The sequence below is a fragment of the Lemur catta genome, chromosome 1, assembly GCF_020740605.2.
Source record: "Lemur catta isolate mLemCat1 chromosome 1, mLemCat1.pri, whole genome shotgun sequence".
Lineage (NCBI taxonomy): Eukaryota > Metazoa > Chordata > Mammalia > Primates > Lemuridae > Lemur > Lemur catta.
Window position 1 is genome coordinate 118,816,187 of NC_059128.1, and position 27,946 is coordinate 118,844,132.

General features: G+C 50.5%; 1 protein-coding gene across 1 annotated transcript; it reads left to right on the forward strand.

The window, feature by feature from the left end:
- SUGP1 (SURP and G-patch domain containing 1) lies at nucleotides 1-27,878 on the forward strand. The gene is made up of 14 exons (XM_045551615.1): nucleotides 1-47; nucleotides 1,761-1,932; nucleotides 6,614-6,717; nucleotides 8,737-8,964; nucleotides 10,977-11,100; nucleotides 11,414-11,514; nucleotides 12,475-12,598; nucleotides 16,220-16,575; nucleotides 24,256-24,362; nucleotides 25,036-25,213; nucleotides 25,658-25,764; nucleotides 26,536-26,681; nucleotides 27,294-27,423; nucleotides 27,715-27,878. Exons 1-14 carry the CDS (start codon nucleotides 14-16, stop codon nucleotides 27,739-27,741), a joined length of 1,938 nt encoding a protein of 645 aa, XP_045407571.1. The 5' UTR covers nucleotides 1-13; the 3' UTR covers nucleotides 27,742-27,878.
- Nucleotides 27,879-27,946: the final 68 nt, after the last annotated feature.

A 27,946-nucleotide genomic window follows, 5' to 3' on the forward strand; every position in this document is an offset into this window, starting at 1 on the left:
ATTATGGGATTGGATGAGTCTCAAGATGGACAACCGGGATGTTGCAGGTAACGGCCGCCGCCACCCCTCGAGCGCCCGCCGGTTGTTTGGGGCTACGTGTCGCCGCTTCGCCCGCCCGTCGGTCCTGCTCCGACCCGCGGATCCCTTTCCTTAGCCCCTGGGCAGCCCAAAGCGGCGGCTTCTGTACCTCCCCGTCTCCCCAGTCCTCAGACCCCAGACCCAGGTTGCTGGCCGCCCCTGCCTGATTTGCTAAGGACGCACCGTTTTCGTGAAGGCCGCCACCCGGCTCGGCCTTGCGCCCCGTTTCTGAAATAGCCGCTTTCAGGGCTGCTCCAAGCTCCTCTTCCCGATACAGTGGCAACCTTGGGCTGTCCTGCACCCCTGTCTTCGTAGCAGCTGCAGTGTGGCCTGTGTCCCGCTTTCTGGAAAAGGTGCTTTTCCGAAGTGCTCTGAGGCTCTTTTTTCACACTTTGCCACGTCTTTTACCCCCCTTTCCCACAAGCATTGCACTTCCTACTCCCCCGGAATGGGATGCATTCATCCATTCATCAGATACTTAGGATGTGCTCACTGTGTGCTAGGCACCCTGCTGGGCTCAGGGGATGCAGCAGTAATGAAAACAGGGCCCTGCCTTCCTGAAGGTTAATTTCTGCGGGGATGTCGGTGCACCAAAGAACAAGCAAATATTTACAAAGCGTGAGTTGTGATGATATGAGGCAGTGGGTGGAGACTGCTGATATTGGATGATCAGGGGAGGTCTTTTCAAGCAGAAGACATTTGAAATGAGAAGATGCCAGCTGTGGGAAGGCCTGAAGGGCAAAGCCTTTCACATAGAGCATGGACAGCAAGTGCAAAGGCACTGGGTTGGGATAGGCTTGTCCTTTGAAGAATGCCAAAGGTGAAGCAGAAGTGAGAGGGGAGCCATCTCTGACAGGCCCTTGAAAAATCAACTTTCAGAATTTGGATTTTTTTCTGAATTTCATGGGGAACCTTTGAGTTCTTTATCTCCAATGCTACCACCCTAGTCTGAAGAAGGCATCATCATTGCTTGAGCCAGTGAGCCTCCTGGGTCTCCTTGATTCCTGTGTACTCTCTGGGCAGAATGATCACCCAGTAGCCAGTATGATCTTAAAAAGACCCACTGGATGTTGTCATTCCACAGCTTAATATTCCCCCATCACTTCCCAAAGCCCTTAAAGTAAAACCTAGACTCCCCATCCTGCCCCACCTCTGCCCATCGCTGGAGCAGTCCACTCAGGCCATGCTGCACCTTTGCTATTCCTCAGGTATACCAGGCTTCTTCCTGCCTTGGCCTTTGTATCTGCTCCTTCCTGTGCCCAGATCATTCCCCATTTGGTTTATTCATGACGCTGGCTGCTTATACTCTGGTTCCAGCTTAAATGTCCTCTCTTCTGTTTATTTTCTGGCTGCCCTACCAGTATAGGCACTCTAATTTATTACTCTTTCTGAGCCTTTTTTGATTTCTAGCAGAGCTATTATCACATTTTGCAGTTACTTTTTTGTTATGGGTCTACTGTCTCCCAGCCAGAGGTGAGTCCCACTTGGGCAGAGGCCTGGACTCTCTTATTTAGCACCTAGTACAGCTCCTGGGCCATAGCAGGCATTCTGTGTTTTCTGAATAAATGACAGAATGGACATATGAATCAATCTGAATGTTGGTTGCTCTCTGGCTTGCCACAGCCTCTTGGGGTGTTTGTGGCATAAAGATGATTTCTGATGTGCTTCTTTTCCCTCCCCAGGGAAGGCTAACCGGTGGTTTGGGGTTGCTCCTCCCAAATCTGGAAAAATGAACATGAACATCCTTCACCAGGAAGAACTCATTGCTCAGAAGAAACGGGAAATTGAAGCCAAAATGGAGCAGAAAGCCAAGCAGAATCAGGTGGCCAGCCCTCAGCCCCCGCATCCTGGCGAGTAAGTGCCTCCTGGGGCCTGGATTGGGGTCTTAGCAGGTCACCAGCTGGGGGTTTTGCTTGTGAGAGCAGTTGGCATGTACTTGTTCCCAGCCATAGCCCAATGATCCAGGGCATGACACAGGTGCCTTCAGGAGGCTCAGTGTGGCAGGAGAGAAATGAGGGATGTGTGGGAGCCAAGAGGACGGCCGGCCAATTTGTTCACTCGGCAGTTATTTATTGCCAACTTGCTGTGAGGCAGGGGTAGGAGTGTAGCAGAGTAAAAACCCAGATTCCATCTCTGCCATTATGGGGCTCACAGTCTACTAGCAAAGGGTGCCACTCCCACCCCAGAACTGCTGGAGGATAACATGAGGCAGTATGTTCCCAGGCACAGTGGCCACCATAAGGGCACAGAGAGGCTTTGCATCCTGGAAGCCCAGGTAGAGCTGGCCTGTTGAGGAAGCAGGGACAGGCCTGCCTGGCAGAGGGCAGGAAGAGAGAGCCCCTGTGTATTGGGGCAGCCTGAGCCGCTGTACAAAGGGGCTGTCCTGAAGCGAGGTGGGTGGTAGCTCAGGCAGGGTTTCCCACTTGCCAGTCCTGAGAAATACTGAGGGCAGCAAAGGTTTGAGCAGAGGGTGGTAGCATGATTGGGGTAACAAGATGTGAGCATTTCAGGCAGGAAGCTGATAGTCAGAGAGGCAGGCCCCTTCCTCTGGGGTCTCAAGTATGAACATATTAACCGTCTCCAAAGCTCTGTCCCAGCTCCTGCGTTTTCTAAGAGTCTGTGGCTTCTCCTTGAGGGCAGGACTTAGCAGTTATTCCTGATGAATTCAGGGCCCGGCACAGGGCATGACACCTCCAAGGTACTTAGGAATGTGGGGCCTGGGTGTTGAGTGTCTGCTTGTGGGCTTGTGAGAGGACTTGCAGAAAACCTTCAAGTCACCTGAAGACAATCATTTGGCTGTCTTCCCTTCCCATGTCTTAGCCTTGTTTCATGAAGTTCTGATGAATTTCATATCCTGCTTTTTTTATTTTTTAAATATAATAGAGAAGCGGTCTCTCTCTTGCTCAGGCTGGTCCTGAACTCCTGAGCTCAAGTGATCCTCTCTCCCTGGGCTCCCAGAATGCTAGGATTACAGGTGTGAGACATTGCACCTGGCCTAAATCTTGCTTTTAACCCCACTTTTTAAAAAATTATTTAAAAAAAAATTGTGGTAAAAACACGTAACAAAATTTACCATCTTAACCATTTTTAAGTTTACGGTTCAGTGGTAGTAAATGCATTTATAATGTGCAGCTATCACCACCATCCATTTCTAGAACTCTTTTTCATCTTGTAAAACTGAAACTCTACATCCATTAAACACTAACTTGCCATTCCTCTCTCCCCCCACTCCCTGGCACCCACCATTCTACTTTCTGTCTCTACTTTTGACAACTCTAGGGACCTCACATAAGTGGAATCCTACAGTATTTGTCTTTTGTGACTGGTTTATTTTATTAGCTAATATCCTCAAGGTTCATCTATGTAGAAATCTGTCAGAAATTCTTTCGTGTTTAAAGTTGAGTAACATTCTCTTGTCTGGATAGACCACATTTTGCTTATCCATTCTTCTGTGGGTGGACACTGGTTGCTTCCATGTTTTAGCTATTGTCAATAACGTTACTGCCCACCCCACTATTTATTTATTTATTTATGAATGAATGAATGAGATGGGGTCTCTAACCCAGGCTGCAGTGCAGTGGCTTGATCACAGCTCACTGCACCCTTAAACTCATGGGCTCAAGTGATTCCTCTGCCTTAGGCTTCCAAGTAGCTAGGATTACAGGCACGTGCCATGACACCCAGCTAATTTTTTCTTATTTTTTGTAGAGTTGGGGTCTTGCTATGTTGCCCAGGCTGGTCTCCAGCTTCTGGCCTCAATAATCCTTCCACCTCATCCTTCCAAAGTGCTCGGATTACAGGCAAAAGTCACTGCACCTGGCCTTGTTACCAGTGGTTTTCTCAACTGGGGGTCATTTGTTGCCTCTCTGTAGCCTGACTATGTTTTCTTATCTTTCCTTGTCCCTACCTCCTTCCTGTCCCTCCTGAGGAAGGTGTACATGATGTTGAAGACAGGGCCCAGGGCGGGGACTGAGGGGTCCCCAGAGGGCCCTGCTTTTTAATATCAAGACTGGTTTATCAGCAGAATCTTCTTTTTCGTATAAAATAACTTTTACTGCTTTGGTTTTTAACTTTAAAGATAATATGTTTATGTGGTAGGAAATCTGGGAAATAGAGGAGAGGAAAATAGAAAACCAGGTTAGGCGAGGTGGCTCACACCTGTAATCCCAGCACTTTGGGAAGCCAAGGTGGGAAGATTGCTTGAGGCCAGGAGTTCGAGACCAGCCTGGACAATATAGTGAGACTTCATTTCCGCCAAAAATTTTAAAAATTAGCCTAGCATGGTGGTGTGCTTGTCGTCCCAGCTACTTGGAACGGTGAGATGGGAAGATCCCTTGAGCCCGGGAGTTTGAGGTTACACTGAGCTGTGATCGTGCCACTGCATTCTATCTAGCGTGAGCAACAGAAGGAGACCCTGTCTCTAAAGAAAACAAAAAAGAAAAAAAAAGGCCGGGCGTGGTGGCTCACGCCTGTAATCCTAGCATTCTGGGAGGCAGAGGCGGGCGGATCGCTGGAGCTCAGGAGTTTGAGACCAGCCTGAGCAAGAGCGAGACCCTGTCTCTACTAAAAATAGAAAGAAATTATCTGGCCAACTAAAAATATATATAGAAAAAATTAGCCGGGCATGGTGGCGCATGCCTGTAGTCCCAGCTACTCGGGAGGCTGAGGCAATAGGATCGCTTCAGCCCAGGAGTTTGAGGTTGCTGTGAGCTAGGCTGACGCCACGGCACTCACTCTAGCCCGGGCAACACAGCGACACTCTGTCTCAAAAAAAAAAAAAAAACCAAAATCACTCATAAGTTAGCAACTCAGAGACGAGTGCTGGTTGCATGTTGGCGTGTTTTTCTGACAAATGTATTTTGAGCTGGGTGTGGATTGCCCTGGGCAATGTAGCAAGACCCTGCCTCTACCAAAATTTATTTTGACTTAAGTAGGACCACACTGTAGATATTGTTTTATGTCTTGCCTTCTTGTTCTTCCTTTAACATTGTATTTGATTGCTTTGTCTAAAATGTTAACTTTTCAGGGCTGTCCTGTCTTCCATGTGGTTGGCCCATAATTTAACCAGTCTCTCGCCGACTCTTTAGGTAGTTGCCATTTTTAGCTCACAAAAACAGATGCCTAGGAGGATAAAACTTAAAGGAAAAAATCTAGACCTGTGGGCTCTGTGAATTTTTCCCAGTTATTGTGTGCATCCATATTGTACAATGTCATGCTGTTTTAGAAAGCAGTGGGGGGGATTTCTTCCTTTTTTTTTTTTTTAAGGGTCTCGCTCTGTCACCTGAGCTGGAGTGCAGTGGTATCATCATAGTTCACTGCAGCCTCCAACTACTGGGCTGAAGAGATCCTCCCGCCTTAGCCTCTGGAGTAGCTGGGACTATAGGTGTGTGCTACCACGCCCAGCTAAGTGTTATTTTTTGTAGAGATGAGGTCTCGCTGTTGCCCAGGCTGGTTGCAGACTCCTCTGGGCTCAAGCAATCCTCTTGCGTCGCCCTCCCAAAGTGCTGGGGTTATAGGCATGAGCCTATAATCCTATAATTACATAATAATTATAATATAATAATATAAATATAATTATAATAAGTAACAATAAATATAATATATAAAATATATAAATATATAATATATATAATATAATATATATAATATATATAATAATATATATATAATATATAAAATATATAATAAAAATATAATAAATAATAATATAAATATAATTACATTGTAATCCTATAATCCTATAATTACACCTGGCCCTATAGGAGGAATTTCTGAGATTGGGTCAGGGTGGTATGTTTTGAGGTGGTATGTTTCGGAGCCTTTTCCGCCTTCCTTTCTGTATTTCCGTTTTTCTGCATTTCCATTTGTTCCACCATGAGCCTCTATTACTTTCATGACAGGAGAAAAATAAATTTGAATTAAACATATTTAGGCCTCTGGGTGTGCTTTTGTGTTGATTTGTTAAAAATAGATTTTTTTTAAAAAGTGAAACATACTCTTGCAAAAAAAAAGAGGGAGAGAGTAAAATATGAAGTTCCCCCACCAAGGGATTGCTTTGGATGTTTTCCTGTGAACATGGGGTGCCCACAGAAGCGCTCGCTGCTTCTGGCTTGGAGCTGTGGTCCCGCGTGGGTAAAGACATGCAGGCCCTGCCTCGGAGAGCTCTAAAGTCTAGCAGGAAGACAGACATAGGCTGCTGCTTTGGTAACAAATTGGTAATTAACTAACAAGGTAGGATAGATGCTGTGCAGGGGATAGCAAGAACCATCTTGTCAGGGGGCCATTTGGACCCGGAGGGTTGGTATTCAGGCAAAGATAATCTAAGTATATGTGGTATTGCTGGTGTCAGCACAAAACTGTTCCCAGCTTACTATGCTGACGCCTGCTCTGTGCACCTGATAGTAGTTCCCAGACATCTTTGGGGCCAGTTTTGGATCCTAGGCAAGAACACCAGGTGGGTGTGGAGCCGTGATGGGCAGGGCATCTGCCTCTCCACTAGCTGTCTCACCCCCTCCGTCCTCTGTCTTGGTTCTAGAATTGCAAATGCGCACAATTCTTCCTGTGTTTCCAACAAGTTTGCCAACGACGGTAGCTTCTTGCAGCAGTTTCTAAAGTTGCAGAAGGCACAGACAAGCACAGGTGAGTGTAGCCACACCCTTCCCTTGCACTGCCCTTGCATAGCCCACTGGGGATCGCTGGGTATGTTGGAAGTGACAGGTCCCACCTTATTTTTTGTAGAGATGAGGTCTCACTGTTGCCGACCCCTCCCACCCTGAGATGGTTGAGCACTCTCCTTCTGCCCATCCCCTTACCAAATACCGAGAGGGCAAGCGCAGACCCCTCCCTCAAGGTGCTTACCCCGTAGAAGCAGAGGCAGACAAGACAAATTTCAGTCCAGGGGATTGGGGCCATGGTGGAGCCCTCCTCAGGGCTGTGGGACCCCCTCGAGTGGGTAGGTGAGGGTGAGTCCAACTTGGGGAGAGGGAAGGATGTGGGGGAAGTGTCTCCAAGCTGGGTCAGCCTGAGCCCACTAGCAGGGTAGAGCAGGCTTTCTGCAGACAGTGTCTGCACGGGCGCCATGCTGGCCTGAGACACCCAAGCTGCATCAGAGGACAGCAGGTTCCAAGGCCTTCTGTGGTGGAAGTGCAGGGTGGGCAGGTGGATTATCACAGGGGCACTTGAATTTATCAAGTGCCACGCTTGTGCCAGGGAACGCAGACACGCAGCGCCTGCCACGTCCCAGGTGCTGTATAGGCAGGCAGTGCCTGTCCTCTCGCTGAGTCCTCCAGAGGGACGTTTGTCCCTGCCTAAATGTGTTTCTCTCTGAAAGACACTTGACAGTGCACATAGCATTGTCTCCACTCCAAATGTATAGATATGACATTTGTCATTTATATTTATCTTTTTTATTTAATAATGAAAAACACCACAGGAAGTTGAAGTCCTTCTCTTCCCCCCTTTCTTACAGGAAACCACTGTCAACAAATTGTTTTCTGACAGCCCTGTTGTCGTCCTCTCACTTGAGGAATATGTGGCATTGTTTCAGATGTTTGACTATTTGCACAGATGATGGCATACTCTGCATTTTTTGTTTTGTTCTACACCTTTTTTTCTCCACTTGACATGATATTTTTTAGATCTAGACGATACATGTAAATCTCCTTTGTTGAATTCAACTTTCATAAGCAGCTGGTTATCCCTCTTTCCAGTGAGGCTTAGAAAGATGAAGCCGTAAGTGCAGAGCTAGCTTGCAGCACAACCAGTGGGGTCCCTGTCTCACTGTCGGGGCAGGGAGCTGGCCTTTTCACGATGCTGCTCCCCGCTGAACCAACAGGCACCACTCCCATCAGCACTTACCTGGCATCTAGCTGGGGGTGCTCCCGCACTGCGTGTGGGTTCTTGGGGAGACTTGGGCCTGGGTTAGAGTGGCTGTTCTCCAGGTCTTCTGGACCTGACCCCGCTGTCAGCAACCCAGGGGAGTCCCCAGCCCTCCCCACTGGGTGGCAACCCTCGTGCAAGGATTGGGACCCCTGTCTAGGTCAGGGGCAGCCTGACTCACAGACACAGCGGGACACACCAGGTGTGGGAATCACCAACCAAGGGAAGGTGGTCTGTGTCAGTGGCTGTGTGGTTTAAGTGCGTTGTTGCTATGACAGACATTGCTGGTGAGATAGGTGGTCTTCAGCCTTCATCGGGTTTCCTAGGGAACAGCTAGGAGGAGTTAAACCAAGGCCAGATTCATCCACACAGAGTGAGGAAGGGTGGTTTAAGTCCTTTGCCTGCCAGGTGTCAGGCCAAGAACATCCAACAGGCTGGTTCTGGCCAGGCAGCCTCGCCACAGACCATCAAGGGAATAGTTGTAAGGCAGGATTCGAGGGCCCAGGTCTTATCCAGAAGACCTGAGATGTTGTCAGGCTGTGGATGCAGCACGGTTGAGGTGCCTGCGGAGCCCCAGGCTTGTCTTGTATGGCTGTGGGACCATTAAGTCATTCCTCTCTGAGCTTCTGTGTCACCACCTGTACGAGGAGGGTTGCCTTGTCTCTGAGCCCTGGAAGCCAAGGACCCAGGCCCCCGGGGCCCACAGCACTTGGGTTTGGTGGGAAACAGGGAGATGCACCCAGCAGACCCTGAGAGCCTGTATCCTTCCTTCCATCCCAGATGCGCCCCCCAGCGCGGCCAGCGCCCCTCCCAGCACACCCTCCCCCAGCACCGGGAAGAGGCCCTTCCTCATCAGCAAGCGGACGGGCCTGGGGCTGGGCAGCACGCTGGGCCAGGTGAAGAACTACTCACACGCCAAACAGCTGCCCGTGGCACACCGCCCGAGCGTCTTCCAGTCCCCCGACGAGGATGAGGAGGAGGACTACGAGCAGTGGCTAGAGATCAAAGGTGAGTTGCGAGGGGTACTACCCCTCCTTCCACCAGCTAATCCCTGGTCAGTGGGGCAAGCACAGCTGGGGTGTGGAGCACCTGGGGTTGAGGTTGGGGCCACCAGGCCTTGGGGCTCAGCCTTGGGCCCCCTGAGTTGAGGAGAACAAAGGAGGGTGCGGGGAGGGGCCTGGGAAGCAGCCTTAGGAAGGTCCCCCAGGAATGTCACCAGGCATCAGAGCATGGGCTCCATCCTGGGAGCAGCGAGAACCCTGGTCCACTCAGGTGGCTCATCCCTAGCCTAGGCGTGGGCGTGTGGCCCTTCTCAGGGTGCTTTCACTCAGGAAGGGCAGCCTTGTGTCCCTTCTTGTTAGCCAGGAGGGGAGGAGCGTCTAAGGCCCCCCTGCCTGGGCAAACACCCCCAAGTCCTTGAGGCTCCAGAGCGCCACGCCTCACTGTGGGTGACGTGTCCCCACCAGTGTAGGCCAGAGTCATGAGCCACAGGTTGGAGGGCTCTCACTCCTGTCCTGGGGAAGAACAGGCCTGGTGTCAGGGGAGCTTGCCCAGTCCCCGAGGCATAGGAGGGTGAAGGTGGGGTGGCGGTGGCAGCACTCCTAGTGAGTCCAGCCCCGTCCACATTTAGAATGAAACTGTGACACCTGAGCCACGTGGAGGGCTAGACGATGCACAGTTACGTCACCCTGACAGCAAGGACAGACTGAAGTGACCGTATAGTTGTGCTGTGACAGCTTTGAGACCTCTAGTTCTGAATGAGGGTGTCAGCTTCTGGCTCTGTCTGTGCAGATCAGGGGCCAGAATGGAGCTGGGGAGGGTGCTTTCCTTAGGAGGTGCTGCTGGGAACCACTGCTTTACACAGGGTTGTGGCCCGCGAGGCCTGTTACGGCCTGCTGTCCACGTGGCCTCGGTGATGCACCTGTTCTGTAAACAGCGGCCAGGTTGGAATTGTTGCTGGGAATGTGGGAGGAGGGTGAGGCCAGGGGAAAGGTGGGTGTGGGATGCCCCTGGTGTCTCACAAGGCTCTCCTCGGGCCACATTTCCTCCTGACACCCTGTGCTTCCCGGGAGCCCAGGCAACAAGGGGAATACAGCTAGCCGCAGGTCTGGCATTTTAGCCTGGTTGCCAGGCACTGGCTGACAGCAGGAAATTCCTCCTGCAAGTCTCATAAAAGCGACGTGATCCATATAGTGGGTGACAGACTCGCAGGCTCAGAGACAGGCCAGTGAAAAATGCAAAAGCAAGTTCCACGTTGCTTGAAGGGGAGGCTAATCCATATATAAAAATATATTTTTATAGCTCTGTTCACTGAAAAGGCCCCAAGATAATGATTAAGCCCGTTGCAGTGAACATCCCTAGCGCCCAGATGGTGGTCTGGAGACACAGTTTCTCACTAACGGGAACCAGGACTTCTTGGAGAAATGGCTGGCTCTGGGTCGGGGCAGGAAGTGTATGAGATGATCCTGGAGCGCCCTGTCCCAGCAGATGGCAAGGAGGCCATCAGAGACTTCCTGGGGTCATGTCCAAAGCTCTCAGGAGCGAGCTTGAAGAGGCTCCACCGGCCACAGAGCTTCTATGATGACATTAATTGCCATGGATTGAAAACCCACCCAATGTGTTTAAATCAGAGTTCGTAATGATATTTTTAAAAACGAATGTGTCATCTTTGAAGGATGAAAGGGAACTGATGTATTATACCGAAAACTGGTAAATAAAGAAAAGAATTAAGCATTCTCCTCCCCAAAAAACCAGAGGAGGCTGGATGTGTTTTCCGCTGGGTTCCCGCCTGGGGCCCGCCAGGGCCTCACTGCTCTCCTGCCCAGTGTGTCTCACAGAGACAGTTGAGACTGAACCCCCCTCGTCATGTTGTGCTTTGTGCCTGGACCTGGGACGCCCGACAACCTCCTGCATCTCACGCTCTTCTCCCCCAACCCCTGTCGTTGTGGTCCGTAGAGAGAGTGTGCCTATTGACTGTGGGGTGTGTGAGTTGAACCCCAGTACTGACAGCCTCCTTAAAGTTTCACCCCCAGAGGGAGCCGAGACTCGGAAAGTGATAGAGAAATTGGCCCGCTTTGTGGCAGAAGGAGGCCCCGAGTTAGAAAAAGTAGCTATGGAGGACTACAAGGATAACCCGGCATTTTCGTAAGTATCTCCAGGGGCGGGAAGGCCTCAGCCCTGTAACCTGTTTGCTGCACGGCCGTATGTGCGGGTGTGTTCGTGAACTCGTCGCTGTGACCAGGGCTGGGTGTTTGCACTCACGCACCGGACGCTGTCCCAGGTGCTCTCCATTGCACCCCAGAGGTGGCAAGGGGCTCCCGTGGGGCATGGAGACTTGTTCTCGGTCCCGTCTGGTGTCTCTGCTTGCGAGCCTGCTTTTGCAAGACAGAAGCCCCTCGGTTGCATCCGCCACAGATTTTCATCTTCCCCTGTCTTTTGCAAATTTCCCCCTCTGCAGATTTTTGCATGATAAGAATAGCAGGGAATTCCTCTACTACAGAAAGAAGGTGGCTGAGATAAGAAAGGAAGCACAGAAGTCGCAGGCAGCCTCTCAGAAAGGTAGGTGGACAGCGGCGGCAGGGGGTTCTGGGGGAGGCATGCAGATATACCATGCCCCCATGTGGAATCGGGGGGTTCCTGGAGGCCACAGTGGGATGGGGTGGGTTGGGGTGGCACCGTAGTCGAGGCTTGTGCCCTCCCAGGCAGCTGGGGTCACCTTGGAGATGGGGCTGTCACCGCCCTCCCTCCAGTGCTCTGAGGACTGGATGAAGTCTGAGTGACAGGCCTCACACGTGGGGTGCGTGGGTGCTCTGGGAGCATTAAAGTCCCATCCAGGAGATCAACTCCTTGCATGTAAACAGGGCACATTTGCTTGTTGGTTCACTGTTATTTTAACAAGCATTAATGAGCCCCAGCTTCACACTGGGCACTAAAGACACAGCTAAATGAGTGTAGTGCCTGACCCTAGGGGAGGAGGGCCGAGGGACAGACACAGCTGGGGAGATGCTGGCCGGTCTGCAGCTGGAATGATGTAAAATCCCAGCCAAGCGATGGTGGGCGTTGGGGGGATTGATGCGTAGGCCCAACATGCGTAGGCCACAGAACTCTGTTCATTGTGTCACCTACAGCCCTTTGCCCCGAACCTCTCCCTGGGAGAGGAGGGCCACTCGTGCCCCCTTGTGATGGACAGGAATAACCCCCAGCAGAAAAACTCAGGCAGAGGCTCCCATCTCCCCTCTTGCCCAGCCCAGACCCGCCCCCACGTCCCCATCCCTCCCAGCTCATGTACGAGGCCCACGAGACTGACCTGGGGGAGGGGCAGGCACGGGGGCTTGAGCTGTGCTGTAATGTAGTGTTAACTCTGGCGTTCGGTCCCAATGCAGTAATCTGATTCCCGTTTGCCTGTTTCTCTTTGCATCGTTCCTAAACTAAACTCCACTTGTTGCCCGTGGGGTTCTTAGCAGAAATTAGGCTGTTGGGTGTGGTGAGTTGAGCCCAGTACTGACAGCCTGCTTAAAGTTTCACCCCCAGAGGATGAAGAGGCCAAGAACCTTGCAGAAAAGTTGGCCAGGTTTATAGCAGATGGGGGTCCCGAGGTGGAAACTATCGCCCTCCAGAACAACCGCGAGAACCAGGCCTTCAGGTAAGGGGGGGCCCGCCAGGGAAGTGACCCAAGCCCTGGCCACAGCCCCCCTGCAGACAAGGAAATGGGGCCCAGCATGCTTCAGCCACCTGCTATGGTCCCACAATGAGAAGCTGGCCTGAGCTTCTCACCTGAGCCCAGCTCTGCCACCCCATAGGTGTTTCCCCAAGCACACATCAGTACCCTTGGAGGGTCTCTGGGGCCTTTGTGACACAGCAGCCCCTGGCTGGGGGCAGACTGGGCTCTCCGGTGGAAATTCACAGAGCTGTGTATTCCATAAACAACTTCCGCTCTGCTGGCGGAGGCTGGTGGGTGCCCGGGGGCTGTGGATGCTACAGGCCAGTGGCCGGCAGGGTCATGCTGGGGAGGCGGATACTGAGCGCAGCGTGGGGCTGATGCCTATGTGAGGACGTTTTCGGCCCCATGTAACACAAGTCCCAACTCAGTGAGGAGACATCATGGCACTTAGCAGAAAGTACAGAAACAGCAGAGTCTGGACTGGTTGGTTCAGCAACTCTAAACGTCACAGGGACGACGGCACGAAGGGTGGGCAGACATGGCCAGGCCAGGGCCAGACAGATGGGGGCAGTGGGCAGGCACCAGGTGGTGGAGCTGATGGAATGTAGGGGCTGGGACAGGGAGAGGGCTCTTTGTGGGGGCTCAGGTGCGTCTAAGTTTGGTACCTGGGTGGCCTGGAGCCCTCACAGGGGCCTTGGAGTATTTGGGTCTGAAGGTCAGGAGGGGGGTCTGCCTGGGCCTCAAGGCCCTCCCTGGACGTCTGGAATCCAGGCTTGCCCTGCCAACCATTGAGCTGTCGGATATAACTCTGTGCCACCCAAACCAACGTTGAGTTAATAGTCCGCTCTAAGTCATTGCATCTTTTCTTTAGTTACCTAATTACTGTTATTAATTACGCTGAGCACAGTAAGAAACGTAGTTTACTGTCAGCCATTGTAGGTAGACACTGACTGAGGAATGCTATTGCGAGAAAAGCAGATGAGGTTATGGAATTCTGTCCAAGGCCCCAAGCCCAGGCCACCCTGCTGGGTCAGAGGCGATCGGGGCCCAGCAGCTCCGGCCCAGCCTTTCCCCAGCGTCAGAGTTGAGATGCTATTAGTGCAGGCAGCTCCAGGTTCTCCTGTTTGTCCCTCCTCCTGCCCAGGTGGTGTTGTTGATGGATGCCAGCTGGTTAGGTGTGTCTGGGCTGGGGGAGGTTGCCAGGGGTGAGTGCCTGGGGTGGCCAGAGGAGAAGGGGGGACCGGCCCTCCAACCCAGGCTTCCCAGTGAGGCCAGAGCCAGACTGGGAAAGAACTGAGAGGGGCAATCAGGTATCCAGGCCCCAGCAGGGTGTGCAGGTTTGTACCAAGCAAACTGTTTAATCTGTGGGGTCAGCCGCGAAGCACAGAGATGCCAGATGGACACGTGTGGTTGGCAGTGCCTTCCCTCACCCCCAAATCTAATAGCCACTTCATGTTCCTATTGCTCAAGGCTCTTTCCTGTCCCTGATTTCCTCACGTGGGCCAGGCACTGCCTGGTGGCTTTGGGAAATAGTTTGTAACAACTCCGTGGTTGTAAGGAAGCTGGGAATGCCCAGTCCTTCAACCAGTCACCCCCGACTTCTGAGATGCGTCCCCAGAAATGATGTTAGATACAGCCTCAGCCATAGTAATGAAAAAATCAGTAACAAATTGAATGTCCAGCCTCAGGGGGGTAAACTCTGTAAACGCATCTCCCCAGTGGAATTCACAGCCATTGGAAGGCACCTGAGTGATCCAGCAACTGGCATGCTGGCCCTTAGGGGTGAGGAACTGAGCGTGGCTTCACCGTTCTAATGGGAAAGTCTTGTGTTGTTGGGTGAAGTAAGGAATTTTTTTTTAAAAATCAGATTGCATAAAATAAGATCACAGCTCTGTTCAGATAAACCTGCGCTGATTAAAATACTGGAAGGAAAGACCCCAAAGTGTTAGCAGTGGTATCCCTGGGTTCAGGGTGGGGTTAATCCTACCAGAGGGCAGTCCCCTGCATGTGATGTGCACCCAAGCCCTGTGCTAGATGGAGGACTCCACCCTCCCTCCACCCCATGGGCCCACTGTTGGGTGGCCGCTGTTACCCACTCCTAGGTGTGCAGACCCTCTGGGAGGGTCTCTGATGCAGCCTAGAGGCAGTTTGGAGGAGACCCAGCATGAGCCAGAGGAACCCCCCTTGCCCACCTAACTCAGGCAGGTGAATCCCCCTGGCTTGGTTTTAAATTCATATCTGAACTCTCCTGGCTATTGAATGTCTTTTTCAAATCTGGCCAACTGCTCCCTTCCCTCTTGAACAGTTCCTTGCTTTTGTGTCACCCAGCCATGCTTGTACCGTGACCCAGGAAAACAAGGAAGTTGCCGCCATCTCCCTGTCTCCCCTCCCCACACTCCCCAAGTACCAGATGTCAGTGGGGCCGGAGACACAGAGGCTCACATAGACACATAGAAGCAGTGGATTCTCTTGCTGTTGTCATATACAAAAGGAGTGCAAAGCACCCTTGACCCCACACTTTCCTTTTTATTTTATTTATTTTTTTAGAGACAGTCTTGCTCTGTTGCCTGGGCTACAGTATAGCGGTGTCATCATAGCTCACTGCAACCTCAAATTCCTGGGCTCCAGCGATTCTCCTGCCTCACCCTCCTGAGTAGCTGGGACTACAGGCGTGCCACCAGGCCCGGCTTCTTTTTCTATTTTTAGTAGAAACGGGGTCTTATTCTTGTTCAGGCTGGCCTCAAGTGATCCTCCTACCTCAGCCCTCCTGGAGTGGTAGGATTACAGGCATGAGCTACTGGCGCCCGGCCTCCACTCTGTTTTAGTAGCACAACATTGTGCTGTGACTGTCCCTCCAGGTTCATAAGTGCAGGTCTATCTCCTTCTTGTCCAGGATTGCGCAACACGGGCTGTGCACACATTTGGGTCTCTCCCAGCATTTTGCCATGTGGAGCTGGGCCTGGACTCTCCCCTCTGGCATGGACCCCAGAGGCAGGACTGTTGGCTCAGGATATATATAGTTTGAGAGATACCAGCAGATGCGGAACCCAGCTCTGGACTCAGTGCCACCTGCTCTGCCCCGAGGCTGCCTGCCCCTAGGTATAGTTGGAGTCTAGCTCATGGGTCTCAGTGTCTCTGTTTTGGGTTCATCTGCTATTAAGCCTCTTGGGGATGAGTTGGAGAAGCTGTTGGGTTTGGGACAAGTCGGCTATGCCCATTCTGGTGTGTTCCGACAATTCAGGATTTTTTTCATGTGAAGGCCCTACTTTTCTTAGGAGTCTGGGGAGGGCCTGAGGGCATCTGCCCCTTTCCCTTCAAAGCAGGGGGATCGATGACAGTGTGGTAGCACCTGGTAAAGACTGGGATGGGGGATTGGAGTGGTCCACAGCTCAAAGGAAGGGCATCATGAGAGCCTGTGGGCACATCACACTGTTCCTTTGCAAGAGCCAGCAGCCACTAAGGCCTAGAAAGCCAGGAAGTCATTGTAGAGACCGTGCCCCTGGCCAACCTGGGCGTACAAGGCCTGAGCTGTCCCTGCCTGGAATCAGGGACAGGGACTCAGGCCTTGCTGACAGTGCCCTGCCCCCCAACTCTCCTTTGCAGCTTTCTGTATGAACCCAACAGCCAAGGGTATAAGTACTACCGGCAGAAGCTGGAGGAGTTCCGGAAAGCCAAGACCAGCTCCATGGGCACCTTCACAGCACCCGACCCTGGCCTGAAGCACACATCCCCTCCTGAGGCCCTGTCAGGGTCCTTGCCCCCGGGCACCTCCTGCCTCGTCTCATCCACGCCTGCACCCCCCATTACCCCGTCTCCAGCTGCCCCCGGGAAGCCAGCCTCCACAGCCACTGTGAAGAGGAAGAGGAAGAGCCGGTGGGGGCCTGAAGAGGACAAGGTGGAGCTGCCACCCACTGAGCTGGTGCAGAAGGACGTGGACGCCTCCCCCTCACCTCTGTCAGGTGGGCTCACCCTTTAATATGCTGCCGAGTTTGGTTTCCTAGTATTTTATTGAGGATTTTTGCATCTATATTCTTAAGGAGTTCGATCTATAGTTTCCCTTTCTGGTAGTGTCTTTATGTCTTGCTTTGGTATCAGAGCAATGCTAGCCTCATAGATATATTTGGAAATGTTCTCTCTTTGGGTTTTTGGAAGCATTTTAGAAGAATTGGTGTTATTTCTTCCTTTAAATGTTTGCTAGACTTCACCAGTGAAGCCATCTGATTCTGGGCTTTTCTTTGTTGGGAGAATTTTGATTACTGATGCGATCTCCTTACTTGGTATAAGTCTATTCAGATTTTTCATTTCTTCTCGAGTTAGTTTTGGCAGTTTGTATGTTTCTAGGAATTTGTCTACTTCTTCTAGGTTATCTAATTTGTTGGTGCACAGTTCTGAGTATTATGGTTTTTATTTATGTTTCATTTTTAGTCATCAGTAATGTAATAATAGCTCCTTTTTCATTTCTGGTTTTAGTAATTGCATATTCTCTCATTTTCTCTTAGGCTATCTACATCTTGTCAATTTTGTTGATCTTTTTCTGAAGAACCAACTTTTGGTTGTATTGATTTTTTTTTTTTTTTCTCTACTGTATTTCTGCTCCCTATTTGATTTGTCTCCACTCTAGTCTTTACTATTTCTTTCCTTCTGTTAGTGGCTTTAGTTTGCTTTTTTCCTAGTTCGAGTGTATAATTAGATTATTGATTTTAGGTCTTCTTTCTTAATATATGCATTTATAGCTATAAGTTTTCCTGTTAGCACTGCTTTTGCTGCATTTTATAAGTTTTGGTGTGTTAGGCCAGGCACAGTGGCTCACACCTGTGATATACCACTTTTGGAAGATGAGGTGGGAGGATCACTTGAGGCCAGGAGTTCAAGACTAGCCTGGGCAACATAGCAAGACCCCCCATCTCTACAAAAAATTAAAAAAAAAATTTTAGCCAGCATCGTGGAACACGCCTGTAGTCTCAGCTACTCGAGAGGCAGACACAGGAGGATCGCCTGATCCCAAGTTGGAGGCTATAGTGAGCTATGATGATGCCACTGCACTCCAGCCTGGGTGATAAAGCAAGACCCTTTTTCCAAAAAAAAAAAAGTTTTGGTATGTTATAATTTCATTTTCATTTATCTCTAAATATATTCCTTTTTTTTTTTTTGAGACCGAGTCTCACTCTGTTGCCCAGGCTAGAGTGCCATGGCATCAGCCTAGCTCACAGCAACCTCAAACTCCTGGGCTCAAGCAGTCCTGCCTCAGCCTCCCGAGTAGCTGGGACTACAGGAATGCACCACCATGCCTGGCTAATTTTTTCTATATATCTTTAGTACTCCAGCTAATTTCTTTCTTTCTTTTTTTTTTTTTTAGTGGACATGGGGTCTTGCTCTTGCTCAGGGTGGTCTCGAATTCCTGAGCTCAAACGATCCGCCCACCTCAGCCTCCCAGGGTGCTAGGATTACAGGTGTGACCCACCGTGCCTGGCCCATCTTTAAATATATTCTAATTTCTCTTGTGATTTCGTCTTTAATCCATTGGTTGTTAAAGAGTGTTTTCTTTAAGAAATTTCTACATATTTGTGAATTTTCTAATTTTCCTTGTTACTGATTTCTGGTTTCAGTTCATTGTGATTGGAAAAGATTTGGTATGATTTCATACTTTTTAAGTGTATTAAAACTTGTCCTGTAGCCCAAATGGTCTATCTTAAAGAATGTTCCATGTGCTCTTGAGAAGGCTGTACATTCTGCTATTGAGTTGTATATTCTGTATACATGTCTGTTAAGTCTAGTTCGTTTATAGTGTTGTTCAGTCCTCTATATCCTTACTGATGTTTTGTCTAGGTGTTCTATCCTTTATTAGAAGTTTGGTATTGAAATCTCCAACTGTTGTAGGACTGCCAATTTCTCCCTTCAATTCTGTCAATTTTTGCTTTATATATTTTGGGGGCTCTGTTGTTAGGTACGTATATGTTTACAATTGTTATATCTTCTTTCTGTATCAAACCTTTTATCAATATATAATGTTCTTATTTATCTCATAACTTTTTTTGACTTAAGATCTATTTTGTCTGATACTAATATAGCTATCCCAGCTCTCTCTCATGGAGAGAGCATGGAACATCTTTTCCCATCCTTTCACTTTCAACCTACAGTCATGTGCTATATAACAACGTTTTGGTTAATGATGGACCACACATATATGATGGTGGTCACATAAAATTATAATACCTTATTTTTACTGTACCTTTTCTCTGTTCCGTTATATATAGAATCTTTTTTTTTATTTTTTTGAGACAGAGTCTTACTCTGTCACCTGGGCTAGAGTACAGTGGCATCATTATAGCTCACTGCAACCTCAAACTCCTAAGGGACTTTTACTTCCTTAAGATTTTCTTGATGATATTTTCTTTAATATCATTTTTATCTCTAGCTTACTTTAAGGATACAGTGCATAATACAAATAACTAGGCAACAAACCTTTACAGCATGTCACTGTACTGTACATTGGCAGTCCTTCCCATAGACTACTGTGTGCAGTGAGCCTTGAACGTTCTTATGACGCCTTGATCTAGAGGCTTGATTAGAGACATTGTATTTGGAGGCAAGCAGACCACTTTGAACTCATGGGTTCTGGGTGGCCAAGGGCATTGTCCAATATCAAAAGAATTTTAAAAAGCAGTCCCTTAAACTCAAGCAATCTTCCTGCCTCAACCTCCTGAGTAGCTGGGACTACACGTATGCACCACCACATCCAGCTAATTTTTTGTACTTTTTTTTAGAAGAGACAGGGTCTCACTTTTGCTCAAGCTGCTCTCGAACTGCTGAGCTCAAGTGATCCTGCCTGGGCCTCCCAGAGTGCTAGGATTACAGATGTGAGCCACCGTGCCTGGCCTGTTTAGATATATTTAGACACACAAATACTTACTATTGTGTTACAATTGCCTGTGGTATTCAGAACAGTAACATGCTGTAAAAGTTTATTGCTTAGTTATATGTATTATATACTGTATCCTTAAAGTAAGCTAAAGATAAAAATGTTATTAAAGAAAATATCATTAAGAAAATGATAAGGAAGAAAAAGTATATTTACTGTTCATTACTTGGAAGTGGATCATCATAAAGGTCTTCATCCTCCTGCTGTTCACACTGAGTAGGCTGAGGAGGAGGAGAGGAGGGGTTGGTGTTGCTCTCTCAGGGGTGGCGGAGGCAGAAAAGGTGAAGGAGGTAGAATGGGAGGCAGGAGAGGCAGGTGCACTTGGTGTAACTTTGTGGAAGTACATTGGAATTTCTGTCTGACTTTCTTGCTTTTTCATTCCTCTAAAAAGTATTTTTATATGGTGTTTATAATGTTGTTTTAGAAAAAGCTGTGAAAGCCATCAAGCTTTCTTCCCCTATTTGCTTTAGTTTCAGTGCCTATATCGTAGAAGGATCCATGTTGTAAAGGAAGTCAAACTAGTCTTGAATAATCAGAGTCCTTCTGCCAGATTGTGTAACGTCAATTTGTTTTCTGGCACTGCTGCTTCTACGTCATCTTCCTCATCTGGCACCAGTTCGGAAGCACTCACATCCGCCAATCCTCTTCTGTTAATTCCCCTGGTGTGGTGTCTGTTAGCTCTTGAATTTCTCCAAGATCCATGTCTTAAAGCCCTTTATTCCTTGCCTTTTTTGCCACCTCCACAATCTCTTTCATGATTTCCTTGATTGGATCTGTTATAAATCCTGGGAAGTCACGCACAACATCTGGACACAGTTTTCTCCAGCAGGCATTTATTGTTTTGGTCTTGATGGCTTTCATAGCTTTTTCTGTAACAACAGTGGCATCTTCAATGGTATAATCATTCCAGACTTTCATGATGTTCTTTCTAGTGGGGTTTTCTTCCACAGCATTGACAATCCTTCCCATAGACTACTGTGTTCACTTGATGAGCCTTGAACGTTCTTATGACACCTTGATCTAGAGGCTTGATTAGAGACAGTGTGTTTGGGCTGGGTGCGGTAGCTCACGCCTGTAATCCTAGCACTCTGGGAGGCCGAGGCAGGAGAATCGCTCGAGATCAGGCATTCAAGACCAGCCTGAGCAAGAGCGAGACCCCATGTCTACTAAAAAATAGAAAGAAATTAACCGGGCAACTAAAAATATATAGAAAAATTAGCCAGGCATGGTGGCGCATGCCTGTAGTCCCAGCTACTCAGGAGGCTGAGGCAGTAGGATCGCTTAAGCCCAGGAGTTTGAGGTTGCTGTGAGCTAGGCTGACACCACAGCACTCTAGCCCGGGCAACAGAGTGAGACTCTGTCTCAAAAAAAAAAAAAATAGAGCCAGTGTGTTTGGAGGTGAGTAGACCACTTTGGACTCATGGGTTCTGGGTAGCCAAGGGCATTCATTGTCCAATATCAAAAGAACTTTAAGAGGCAGTCCCTTACTGGCAAGGTACTTCCCAACTTAAGGGCAATACATTGATGGAACCAGTCCGGAAAAAGGGTTCTCACTGTCCAGGCCTCCTTTTTATACAACCAAAAGACTGGCAGCTAGTGTTTATCTTTTCCCTTCATGGCCCAGGGGTTAGCAGCTTTATAGACGAGGCAGTCCTGATTGTAAACCCAACTGCGTCTGCACACAGCAGTGGAATCAGCCTGTCCCACCTGCCTCAGTCCTCGCACTCGCTTTTCTTCCTTACTAACAAATGTCCTTTGCAGCATTTTTTTTCCAGCATTTTATCTGCATTAACAACCTGTTCAGGCAGATACCTTTTTTTCCTTGATGATTTTCTTAATGGCACCTGGGAACTCATCTGCTGCCTCTCGGTTGGCAGAAGCTGCTTCTCCTGTTATCTTGACATTTTTAAAGCCAAACCTCTTTGTGAAATTATCAAACTATCCTTTGCTGACATTAAATTCTCCAGCTTTAGATCCTTCACCTTCCTTTTGTTTTAAGTTGTTGTATAACAACTTCACCTGTTCTCGAATCATATTAGAATCTATAGGTATGCCTTTCTTATAGCAATCCTGTACTCACATAAAAGCTGCATTTTCAAAAGGAGATAAAAAGATATTTCGCAAAAAGTGCAAGGTTTTACACCTGCTGGCATAACTGCAGTGATGGCTTCATGAATTTAGTTTTTTTTTTTTTAAACAATGGTCCTTATGCCAAATTCATTTATCTTAAAGTGGTGGGTGATTGCAGCTGCAGACCTCAGTCTACATTACATGTTAATCAGTTCAACTTTATCTTGTAACATCGATTTTCTCTGCTGCTTGGCAGCCCTTCTGGCATCATTAGTGGCACCTTGTGTCAGTCCCATGATGTTATTCAAGATTTAGGGTATTATACTAAATGCAATGGAAAATATGCAAGAACTGCAAGAGATCACTTTTTCTGCCATATGCAGTGTCCTGGAGAGGTGAACTGCTCACACACACAGATGGTTGTGTTACATGGTGTTTTAAGCCTATACTTGAAACAACTTGAGCTCACTACAATACCAACAGGAGGTGGCTACAAAATTATTAGAGTAGTACAGTATATACTGCAGTTAATTTTATGCAGTCATGGTTTAATACCGCATCTTTACATTTGTTTACATTTCTCTAAACCAAACGGTACTGTGTATAGTCTGTGTTCATCAGCTTTGATAAATTTTAACTTTTTATAATAAAGTTATAAATATTTCTAGGCTACGCAGTTCATATGCACATTTTTTGGAATTGTTGCAAATCTCCAAAATATTTTCCAATATATTGATTGAAAAATACACATGTATAAGTGGACCCATGCAGTTCACACCTGTGTTATCCAAGGATCAGCTGTACCGTGTAGCCTAGGTGTGTAGGAGGCTATACCCTCTAGATTTGTGTAAGTACGGCCTGTGATGTTCACATAATGACGAAATTGCCTAAGGATGTGTTTCTTGGAAGGGTCCCCTTCATTAAGTGACTGTATTTGTATCTTTGGATCTGAATGAAGTGAGTCTCCTGCAAAGAGCACAAGGATGGATCCTGCTACCTGCCTTAAACCTTAAAGTACTCGGATTCCTTCTTATCAGAGAAAGCTCAGGAAGCACACGATGATAAGCGTAATAATCACCACAATTTTGCACAATCACCTATCACCTCTCCCTCCTTGACAGCAGTTTCAGGGACGGTCAGCGTGTGGCCTGGTCTCTGTTTCCTACCATAAGCCCACAATGGTGGGGGGCGTGGTCTCTCGTTACCACATTCTGCAGACGATAGTCAGTGACGCAGAGCGGCCATCTCATGCCGTCTGGCTCTCTCCCCTGTGCTGGGGGCAGAAACATCTCCCTACCCCAACCCTCAGCTTCACCAAAGCTTGACACACAGGTGCCCGGCGGAGTCAGAGTCACCTTGCAGCTTGGTACCATCACCTGCACTTGCAAGATGAGGACGGGACCCCAAGGGAAGGCAGCTCCCCCAGGTCCCATGGCTGGCTTCTTGGCCACCTCTGAGGACAGTTTCTTGCTCAGTTCTTCCCTGGCCCCAGGAGCTTCAGAGATTCTCGATGGAGGAGAAAAGCTACTGAATGAGGATCTAGTACTTGCTGGGGCTGCAGTGCCTAGGATCAGTTTGCCATGCGAGTGCCAAACCCTCCTGCCAGCTGTCGAGGAGCTTTACATCTGGGTGCTTCTCTGATGCATGCACACCCCAACTCTGAGACACCCAGCTGGACACCCACTAAAGCCTGAGGGTCCTGCCCCAGCTGCCAGCAGGTGAAGAAGTGGTCTAGTGGACAGACCCAGGATCCACAGTCTCAGGCTCAGGTTCAAGTCCCACTGGTCCATGTACTCAGGAGTGTCTGGGCAGCCTCACCCACCTGCTGCTCAGACCTTGGCTCCTGTGCCTTCACCACAGGCTCCCCAACCTTGGTGCCCCCACAAACCTAGGAGGGATTAGGGGTACAGTTGTGGGTCCAAGGAGCAACCATGGCCGATTCCTGGAAGGACCCAGTTCTTCTCACGCTCCCAGAGAGGCCTCTGCACCCCCTCTGCCCAGCTTCTCCCCCAGGAACCCACTGCCTCAGGGGTGGTTGTTTCCGCCACCCAGATGGGGCCACTGCAGTATCTCTCCACGGATCAGTATTGCTGGCTCCAGCCAAGTTCCAAAGCTGATGCCAAATTAAATGTCAGCTGCTTTGAGGGTGGTTGGCTGCCTCCCCCAAAGGGAGCTGCACAGCTGAGTCTTTCGCCAGACTCCAAATCTGTGTGCCTTTACACTGCGTGTGTTAGCAATGGGGGTGCCTTCTAAGAGCCGGTGTTTGTGAGTCTGTGCACACACACACACACACACACGCCCACGCGCCTGTCTCAGCTCTCATATCTCTGGCTTTGCAAGGTCCCTGTCCTGTCAGCTGTTAGCCATATGACCCTTAATGAGGCCTGGAGCCTCTGATTCCTGGTGTCCACGTCTGCAATGTGGAGGTGCTTAGAGCCTTCTTGGAAATGTCACCAGGAAATGAAACACGGGTGCACGTAACAGAACACAGCAAAGGTGCCGACAATTGTGACAGGAGGGCCCTACTGTACGGTGGACCCTGCACCGGGTGCCTAGGGTGTTCTTAACACATGGCCTCTGCAGCACACTCCAGAGTAGATCCCAGCTTGCAAGTGTTGGTCGCTGACTGTCCTGTGTCTTCGGTTTCCAGTTCAGGACCTCAAGGGGCTCGGCTACGAGAAGGGGAAGCCTGTGGGTCTAGTGGGTGTCACAGAGCTGTCAGATGCCCAGAAGAAGCAGCTAAAGGAGCAGCAGGAGGTAAGGCCACGGGGGACAGGGGACTGGGGAGTGTCCTCCACCTCGCTGCAGTGCAGTGGTCACGGATGTGTTCATGTGCTCACCAGGTCGTTGTATACAGGCAGAGCCCACAGTTATCAGGCAAGCTCCTAGGCAGGCAAGTGCTGTGCGCTGCCCAGCACCGCTGTCAGTGGCATGCCACCTGCCAAGGGTAGCGGGGCCCAGGGCCTCAGGCTGCCTGGGAGGTGCCGCACTAAAGGGCTTATCTGCACAGTGTGGTCTGTGTTTATATTTTCCTTCCACAGTTCCCGCCAGTGTCCAGTTGAGGATGGTTTTGGTTAGCACAGGCACCCTGAGGGATCTGAGGCCGCCTGGTTGGTCTTAGGCCGTGTTGGTGGGAGGGGCCTGGCTCTGCAGGAGACCTTTTGGCCAGGTGTGTGGTCTCTGCTGCCCATGATGAGCTTCAGGCTCCTGCCTGTTGGTCCCCCTCCTCCAGGCCTGTAGCCCTGTCACATCACCCTCGACCCTCCCAGGGGTCAGGACCCCAGACCACCCTTATTCAGTGGCCAAAGGACCCTCCATGCTCTATCGACACCGGGATGTAAGGAACCCAGGGCATGTCCTAACATAGGACTCAGTGCCTGCTGGAGCGTGCGACAGGGCCTTTGTTCACTGGTGTGTACTGCACCCACAGATGCAGCAGATGTATGACATGATCATGCAGCACAAGCGGGCGATGCAGGACATGCAGCTGCTGTGGGAGAAGGCGGTGCAGCAGCACCAGCACGGCTACGACAGCGACGAGGAGGTGGACAGTGAGCTGGGCACCTGGGAGCACCAGCTGCGGCGCATGGAGATGGACAAGACGCGAGGTAGGCCAAGGCTTGGAGGCACTGTGGGGTGGGGGGCTTGGGTGGGGTGAGGCCTTGCCCCTGGGGCACTGTGGGCCCAGGTTGTCCCCCTCACCCGTCCAGGAAGGCACCTGGGTCTGGATCCTTCTGTCCTGGTTCAACCCCCGGCCTGCCTGCCCTGGCTGTAAGACTCTGTCTCTCTGTGCCTCAGTTTCTTCAGGAATGAAAAGGGGGTAGTGCTGACCTACGGTGGTGGGGGAGCTTGATGCACGTTCACTGACATTTGAACAGAAGGCTTGGTAGGGGTTCCTGGGGGAGCAGGGCCTGGGTCGCGGTCGCAGGCCAGCTACCTCCTTCCCTGGAGGCCACAGGCTCCCACTAAGCCTCATGCTTGTGCCCTGGGAGCCACCTGGCTTGCTCCCCGCCTTCCATTCCTCCCTCTCACCTCCCCTGCTCCCTGGGCAGAATGGGCCGAGCAGCTGACGAAGATGGGCCGGGGCAAGCACTTCATCGGAGACTTCCTGCCTCCGGATGAGCTGGAGAAGTTCATGGAGACCTTCAAGGCCCTTAAGGTGAGCAGGAAGGGCCCCAGCCCCAGCTCCTCCTGTAGCCTCTGTGCCCTGTGGGCACCTGAAGTGGCCTCGGGTACCCCACACACACAGCAGGAGCCAGGCCCTCTTGCTGTGGGAGGCATCTGTTTATGACAGACGCTGTCTGTGCAGGGAATTAGCAAATAGCAGGCCAGCTGCCGCTTCAGAAACATTTCCTGAGGCTGTGGGGGGAAATTCTGCTTCTAGTGGAGACAATTAAGTGCAGTTTACAGGCAAAGTGTTTTTCTGGCAGAAGCCCCCACAGACTCGCCTCTCCAGAATGAGAGCTTAACGCGCTGCCCCTGCTGTTGCCAGGCTTCTGGGGAGAGACCGCTGATGTGGCACGTCCCCTGTTGTCTTTTTTCTTTTTTTTTTTAATAAAACTGTTTTATATCCCATAACCTCATCTGACAAGGTGGTAACCTCACTAATCGCATCTGTACGACAAAGTCCTCTCAAAACACGAACATAGGGCTTTTCTTTGCCAATGAACCGTCACTGTATCCCATGGTCTATAAGGCCCGTGGAACGCATCGTCTTGCCCCTTTTGACTTGGCCACCAGGGAACTCGGTGCTAAGTCTGGTGCTGAGGCCCTGGGGACCCCTGAGAAGAACAAGGAACTTGGTCTGTTCTCGAGGACTCTGACCTGGCAGGAGGGAGGCGGGGGGGGGGGTGTCACATTTGTGGGCTGGAGCTGTGGCCCAGGGACAGCTACAGCCCTGGTGGCTGACAGCAGCCTCCTTGCCCTTCAGGAGGGCCGTGAGCCCGACTACTCAGAGTACAAGGAATTCAAGCTGACCGTGGAGAACATTGGCTACCAGATGCTGATGAAGATGGGCTGGAAGGAGGGCGAGGGGCTGGGCTCGGAGGGCCAGGGCATCAAGAACCCGGTCAACAAGTGAGTGCAGCCAAACTCTGGGGCGGGTCACAGGCTCCCCTGCCACTTCCCTGCCCCCACCCGGTTATGTTATACCTTTTTCCTTGTGGGCTCTTCATGGGTGGTCACGGCACCCCACTGCACACCCCTCATCAGACGCAAGCCAGCGGTGCAGGAGGCTCTGTGGGCCTGGTCCTCCCCAGCCCTGGGTCAGGCCCTCCTGGGGCCTGCTGGCTTCGCCTGCCTTGTGAAGGTCTTATTTGAATTCCCCATGAGCAGGAAACCAGTCCCAGAAACTCTCCCAGGCGTGACCCCTGGCTCTGAGTGCTGTACCCACCCCACCCCACCCCCTGGGCTGCTGCACCACCTTTGAGGCTGGCCTTGAGCAGCACACACCTACAGCTGTGATAACCTACACTGTGGGCTTCTTCCCTTGCGGGACCCTGGGGGCTGGGCCACCTTGGGCTCTTTCCTCCTCTCTTGATGAAAGCTTGTCTCTGCCCAGATGTTCCCCAGGCCCCCAGGGTTGAGCTCCAGGAGGGGCCTCCCTGCCTGAAGTCCAGGCCCTGCATCCCCTTTCCCACTGGCAGCAGCCCAGTCCCCTGCTCACACTGCCCTGTCCCCTCCCTGCAGGGGCACCATCACGGTGGATGGCGCTGGCTTCGGCATTGACCGGCCGGCCGAACTCTCCAAGGAAGACGATGAGTACGAGGCCTTCCGCAAAAGGATGATGCTGGCCTACCGTTTCCGGCCCAACCCCCTGGTGCGTGAGCCCTGTTCCCCCACTGCCACTTCCAGCTGGGCTGCCCCGATTTCTCAGTTGCCAGTAGTGGGTGGTGGTAGTAACAGAAGGGTCCCTTCCTTTCTTAGCTCAGCTAGGCCAGGTCTCGCCAGTGACCCCTGCCACGCTGCCTGCATTCAAGCCCCTCTCCAGTCCCCCAAGCCTGTCCCTGGAGTGTGAGCTCAGCTGCCCCTGGAAGCTTCTGGACAGGAGGAACTGCTGTCTCTTTTTAGCTTTAACTCCTCCCCTTTTTATGTTTTTTGCTTCCCATAGAACAATCCCAGGCGGCCTTACTACTGAGTGTTCTGAAGAAACACCCCGACCGACCGACCGACTGACCGTCCCTGAACTGTGGAATGTTCCGGCCTGCATTTCTGCCCACCCCTCCTGTTGTCACAAGTGTCATGCTGTGTATTAAAGTCCCAGTGCTCACCCACTGCAGCAGCCTGGTCCTGCAATCGGTGGCAACCCCTCCAGTTCCTTAGCAGCGGGGCTGGGCTGGGCC

Bases quoted from the DNA above. Each gene is read 5' to 3' on its own strand.
- SUGP1 (XM_045551615.1), top strand. From the start codon at position 14: ATGAGTCTCAAGATGGACAACCGGGATGTTGCAG. The intron at 12,599-16,219 runs GTAAGGGGGGGC...TCTCCTTTGCAG, and splicing joins CGCGAGAACCAGGCCTTCAG to CTTTCTGTATGAACCCAACA. The intron at 24,363-25,035 runs GTAAGGCCACGG...CTGCACCCACAG, and splicing joins AGCTAAAGGAGCAGCAGGAG to ATGCAGCAGATGTATGACAT.